This window comes from Crocuta crocuta, unplaced genomic scaffold (genome assembly GCF_008692635.1).
Source record: "Crocuta crocuta isolate KB4526 unplaced genomic scaffold, BGI_CrCroc_1.0 scaffold666, whole genome shotgun sequence".
In the NCBI taxonomy this organism is placed as follows: Eukaryota; Metazoa; Chordata; class Mammalia; order Carnivora; family Hyaenidae; genus Crocuta; species Crocuta crocuta.
Genome location: NW_027528879.1, coordinates 196,751 through 203,655, shown reverse-complemented (window position 1 = coordinate 203,655; position 6,905 = coordinate 196,751). Strand labels below are relative to the sequence as shown.

The following is a 6,905-nucleotide window of genomic DNA, read 5'->3' as shown; positions in this document are numbered from 1 at the left end:
TAATAAGTAACCTAAGTCAGCTATCTCTTAGGAAAATAATCTGAGGAAAACAAAATCTAGTTAATGCAAACTAATATTTGAAAATTAAAAATGGAAGATGTAGCAATTCAGAATTCTAGAAAGAGTTCATTCTTTTTCTTTTCTTTCTTTTTTTCCCCCCATAAGCCAATGAAACTTCTTAAGGGAAGACTTGGGAGTTGGTTGTTTCAAAATTTGTGAGAAGTAATAGCTTGGAGGAATTGATCTCTGATCCTGTTGGTTCTTTATTTTTTCCATTTTTATTAAAAAGATTTTTCTTTAATTTTTTTCTACTATATTTTTTACTTTTTAAAAAAATTTTATAGTTTATTGTCAAGTTGGTTTACATATAACACCCAGTGCTCATCCCAACAAGTGCCCTCCTCCATGCCCATCACCCCCCTTTCCCTCTCCCCACCCCCGTCAGCCCTCAGTTTGTTCTCAGCATTCAAGATCTTGTTGGTTCTTATGCCATAGATCATTAGGTTCACCATGGGTGGAACAAAGATGTAGATGTTAGCCACAAAACTGAGAATATGAAGAGCCGTATGATGACCAAAACTGTGAGTGAAGAAGGAAAAAAAGTCTGGAGTGTAGGCCACTAAGATCACACACACATGGGATCCACAAGTGCTCAAGGTCTTGAGCCAAGCAGCCTTGGATGGGAGACCAAAGACAGTGTAAAAGATGATAACATAAGAACATAGGATTAATATGAAATCCAAACCTCCTGTGAGGAAGACAGCAGTCAGGCTGTAGATTCTGCAGATCCTTGTCTCCGCACAAGCTAGCTTGATCAGAGCCATAAATTCACAGTAAGTGTGAGGGATGATATTAGTTCTGCAGTAAGGAAGCCACTGAAGCATGAAGGGTTGAGGACTTAAGAGCAAAACCACACGGAGGACAATAGCCAACCCCAAGTTCTTGATGACTCTATGTGTCAAGATGGTGGAATGTATCCGAGGGTCACAGATTGCCACATAAAGGTCAAAGGCCATGGCCAAGATAAACCCTGAGGCCATGCCATGCTGCATAGTGAATGAATGAGAAACACTTGTGTGATGCAGGCTTCAAAATAGACCTCCCTGCCACAGAACCAAAAATTGCTGAGGATTTTGGGCACAGTGGTAAGTGGAGATGATCAAGTCAACTGCAGAGAGCATACAGAGGAAGAAGTACATGGGCTCATGCAGGTTGGAATCTGTTCTGATAATAAAGAGAATAGAAAAATTACCCAGGAGAGCACTCAGGTAGATGAGGCAGAAGGGCATTGAGACCCAGGTGTGGATGGCCTCCATTCTTGGAATGCCAAGGAGAAGAAAAGTGCTGGGATGGAAATTAGTATTATTTGACAACGACATGATGAGAACTCCTGGCTGCACTCAGTTGTGGGATGGTGTTGAGTCTTTCATATTCATATGTTCATTCATTCACTCCTGCCTTTATTGTTCATTTATATAAAATACTTGGTGATGTTTTATATCCCAAAGATACAGTGATAGATAGGATTGATCCCTAACTTTCGATATTAACATTCTAATAGTGGAAAAACTGATGCAAACCAAGGATCAAATTCCCAAGTGATTAATGCAGTAAAAGTTACATGAACAAACAGGGAGATTTGTTCCACTCCTATGAGTCAGAGGAATCATAGTGAAGATGCTTAATCTTGGTTCTGAAGCACATTAGACCTTTAAAATTAAGAAAAAATTATAACTACAATAAAGTTCACAATACGAAAAAGTTCACAAAGTGCCTCCACCAAGGATATTAAAGAATCTTCTGTTGTTTGTATGTGGGTGAAGCTGGAGTAGTTGTTTGAGACATAGCCTTTGTCTATGACTGCCTCCTTGTTTTATTAAACACATGGGTGAAGTCATCATGATACACTGTTAATTGATAAAAAAAAATTTCTATGTATTCTACATAACATGGTTGCCTAACACATATCCCTTGTACACACCTCCACATAGTGAAAAGTCTGAAACATTACAAACCAATCCGTTAGCAGAGATTGGGAGTTGTATATACAGGGAGATAGAAACAAAATATCACTTCTTCAGAACAACCTTTGTTTTGAAAAAACAGTTGTAGAACAAACAAGATTATTTTTCTTTTTGAAAAATGTAATGCATTAGTGGTTTCTCATTAATTCTAACATGTTTTATTTCCATTTTCTTTCACTTCAAACTACTTTCTACGGTTGGGTTGTTGTTTTTTTTGAGTCACAGGGTATTTAGAAGAATATTATTATTTTCTAAATATGGGGAGGGGGCTTCAAGGGAAATTACTACTACTTTGGAATTATCACTGCAGAATACTACTTTTAATAGCCTCATCCCAATTGGCGTTCACTTGTTCAGAAATGCTTCTAAAATTTATTTAAATGACAATGAAACTGTAAATAAAGAGGACAGGAGATTGTTTCTTACCTTTCACTTGAGTGTCCACTATGCTATATATAATTAGTATATATTAATAAATAATATTAATTTTATGTATTCTAGATTCTTTTTCCAAGGAATGAGAGCTAGAAGAGTGACATTAAAAAGCTCTATGCCAAGTCAAACATGACCAAAAGTCCATCTCTGTTAGGAAATCCATAGAAGTTTTATGGCTTCTCAGAGCTCTGCTCCTCAACACTTGCTTGGAGTGTAGCTCAGAAAATTAGTAGAATTAATACCCCTGATGCCTAGAGATGGCATGAGAGAGATAATAAACATATCATTCAATTTTAGAGTTAGCAACTACTGAGAATAGGTTGATCTTTCTCTCTGATAGTAAATAAGAGAACAGACAAAAAAAGAAATCTCAATTACTTGGTAATGAAATTGGAAATTGGCCGAATATATACAGTTCAATATTTATTTTGGATAGTAGTTTTACTTCAGCAAATGCAATAGTTCAGAAATGAGATGGACATATGCAAAGCACACCCATCATTGTGAAATTAAATTTGCTTTTCAGAGCAGCTCTTCACTGAAAGAGTAAATCAAGTTCAAAACAATACATTCCTATGAAATTGTAGAATATGAGAACATTGTCAACTGCATGGCATGATTCCAATTCTTAATTTGTAGTAAATCTATAGGCTTTTTTGTTTTTATTATATAAATGATAAAAAAGAGAAAGAAATAAAGAATTATTGATTGAAGATTTCAAAATAATGCCAGCAATAATCTCTAGAAAAATAAGAATGAGGAGATAATGAAAATTTTTAAAAAGTGGTGTCTTGCAAGACAGTAAAAAAGTAAGAGCATACTATTTAAAAGAGGGTAAAATCTGATACGATTCTACCAAATTTAAGAAAAACTAAATGGATAATTAAGCAAATTTACAAATGCAAAGTAGCTTTTGAAATATTTAGCATGAAATTCCACATACATTTCACATTAGAGAATTACTTGGCCCATTAGCTCTTCTGCAGAGAGGTTATTCTTTTGTGTAGATTATCTTTCCATATTCATCAACCCTTGGACTCACCATTTTTTGATCTTCTCTATTTCTTCTGGAGACTTAGTGACAAGAGCCTGAATGAGCAATTCAGATGCTCTTAGAGTTTTTTGTAGTAAGCTGTAAGAACATGATGGAGGCAGGCAGCCTGGATTCTATTTTGGACATTGTCATATAGTCCCTTTCTCCCCAGAAAGCACAATACTTTGCTTGGAATTGCTTTCTCTCTGTTGCCTTGGCACTATAGGAACTGACTTTTCTTCAGTAGATCACAAAGTCCCTGCTTCTCACTTCAACAACAATTATGCGCTGCAGATACAACATATGCAGTAGCCTTCTTTCTGTATCACAGCCTAGGATTTTTCACTCTCAGATCTTTGATTTAAAAAAAAATTAGATAACCTGGGTTATCCTTGATTCTGTTGCACATACCAATGTTGATGTCTGTGCTTTCCCCTAGGATTTGACTAAATAGGAGGTCAAGGGGTCACTACTTTTATGTCTTTTGTTTTTACTGCCATTAGGTACCCTCAGAAAACCTCAGCTGCATTGCTTGCCTTTCCTGGAGACAAGATCAGATGGGAATAGTGTAAAGTTTCTGGAGAAAAGGAAAATTCTAAAGAGGGGTAAGATGTTGTGGTACAAGAAATATCACAGTGGACTCAGGACCTGGATTGATAGAATGAAGTAGAAAGATACAATAAAAATGATTTTATGGCATCTTCTCTGTTTGATGAGAAATTTCCTTCATAGAAGATACTAATCCTAATTCCATCATTTCCTCACTCCTACTACCCTAGAGCACATTTGAATATTCAGTGCTATTTTGTTCTCTGACCTTACAGACATTGATGAAGTGCTCGAGGTCTCATGTGCCATACTTGTAGTGATGAAGTGAGACCCTGAAGTGGTTGTGTTATCCTTGATCTTACCTGTCCTGTAGCACCAGAAGCTTCTGACCTGTCTTTATTATAATCTACTGCCTTTTCAGCTAACCTCAACTATCAATAGCTCTAGAACCACCTCAGGGAGACCAAGAAAGTGGCCCAGCTGTGCATGCATTCCCTGTGGAGCCCAACATATGCTAGAGCATAGTACCAAGTCCTCAGAATTATTCTCCTACTATTTTTATTAAAAATCCATGAAAAGGGAAAGAAAACAGATCATTTCTTTAATGGAATTTGTCTCACAATAAAACTATTTTCAGTGGGGGTGTATTGGTTGGTTAAAAATACTCTACAGATCTGCTTCTCGCACTAAATTCTTTCAAGTTTATAATCACACTGGCTTTGCATAATGATTTTTGACATGGTGGCACATACATAATTTCTATTCCAGTGAGAAAATATTATGCAGTAAGGACTGTTTTTATGCTACAGTTTTCGGAATTACAATGTCAAGGTCACCAAACAGTTATTAATTTTATGTTCCATACTTCACTTAACCGATTTCCAGTTCTTAGATATATGTCTTATTTTTATTGTTACAATGATTAGGAAAGGATATGAAGAAGATCAATTCTTTATACAATTGTGATTGAAATTTAACAGAAATACAGAAAAAAGAAAGACAAATCCATACATATCTACTACTCAGAACACTACCCTGCAAAGAAGTTTTAAGATATCTTATTCCACCACAATGCACATAGAATTTTTCACATTCCTGCATTTATCTATTAAATCAAATCTTTCATTCATTAAATCAACTAATTTTCAGCGCTAGATAATAAGGGAATATTTTAACAACTGGCAGTGTAATAAAGGAAACAGACAGTGCCCACAATGTGAGAAATATCTGTTGAAGGGGAAGAAATCAGCAATAAACAAATTCAAAGTAATATTTCAAGGTGTGAAATATTGTCAGGAAGCTGCATAAAAATATGCCTAAATGTACAAGACAAGAATGTAGGATTCAAGAATGTTTGTAAATAACCTAGAAGAGGTTTTTTTGATAGATAACATAATATTTATTGAAAAATAATGAAATTATATAGAAAAATTCTGGAAGATGTAGTTCAAGGAAGATAAAACATGTTGTTTTATTATCAATGTTGTGTTCATATTTTTGGAGGAGGTCACCAAAAGAACTTGAGGGCTGGTTAGCCCCCAAGCTACACTGAGGCAATTGTTGGCTTCTCACCCACTCCACTGTCTTTGGAATATGCATTCTGCCCACCTGCCTACCTAGTCTGCACTAGGACCTTTTCTATGGACAGCCTTGAGAGAGTAATGTGTTGCTGAGGCTGCCTGGAGGTTATACATGACCAAATTCCATAAAGGCCTCTATATGAACTATTAAGATTCTGGTGGCCTGGTGTAGAGAGCTACTCATCTGGTGGCCACGCAAGCAAGATAAGCCTCATAAGTAAGTTCCCTTGCTTATTAAACCTTCCACTTACCTGTATAAAATGGCCTGCCTTTTTCCTTAGTTTTTTCCTGCCCTTGATGTATGGCGCCAGTTTGTGAAACAACAGTTGATGACCAGCCAGAAGATGGAGGAAATGGGACACAGATCATGTGTCCTTGGGGACAAATAAACTATGATAACATTGATAAGAAAGGCCTCTTGTTTCTGATATATTGTGGATTTCACTTGAGTATTTACTTGTCAGGATTCCCTCCATCCCTTAAAATGCAGATAGAGGAATATCTGTTTTGATAGTCACCGTATCACTAAAATCACTTTGGAAGGCAGTTTGGCAGCTCTTACAAAAGTAAACATACTCTTACCATATGAGCCAGTGAGGAAACTCCTTTGTATTTGCCCAGATGAGGTGAAAACTTATTTTCACACAAAAACTAGTACCAACATATCTAGAGAAGCTTTGCTTATAATTATCAAAACTTGAAGGCCACCAAGATGTCCTTCAATAGGTTAATGCATAAACTGTAGTACTTCCATACAATGGAATATCATTCAGCAGTAAAAATAAATGAGTCATTAAGCCATAACATGGCAGAGAGGAAAGTAAATGCTTATTGCTAAGGGAAAGAAACCAATCTGAAAGGTCATCAATACTGCATGTTTCCAAGTATATGACAATGTGAAAAAAATAAAGCTATAAAGACAGACAATAAGTGGTTGTAAGAGGGCTTGGAGGAAAGGACAGATAAACATGTGGAACACAACAGATTTGTAGAGCAGTGAAACTCCTGTGTATGATATCATAACTCTAGATACATGTCATCATTTGACTAATAGTCAAAACACAAAAAATGTACACCCTAAAGAATAAGGTCTAATGTAAACATTTTTTTAGCTAACAAAAATGTGGCGATATTGGCTTATAAGTTATAACTATTGGATCACACCTATATGACATGTTAATAATAGGAGAAACTGGGTGGGTTGAGGTGAGGGGATTATGTGTGGACTCTGTACTTTCTGATTAATTTTTCTATAAGCCTAAAACTGCTTTATAAGTAATACTT

At 35.9% G+C, this 6,905-nt stretch overlaps 1 protein-coding gene across 1 annotated transcript; it reads right to left on the bottom strand.

The window, feature by feature from the left end:
• Nucleotides 1–206: 206 nt before the first annotated feature.
• On the bottom strand, nt 207–1,379 carry LOC144225557 (olfactory receptor 52E1-like). The gene is given in 4 exon segments (XM_077756780.1): nt 207–254; nt 474–1,043; nt 1,046–1,147; nt 1,149–1,379. Coding segments are annotated over 4 exon segments (951 nt in total).
• Nucleotides 1,380–6,905: the final 5,526 nt, after the last annotated feature.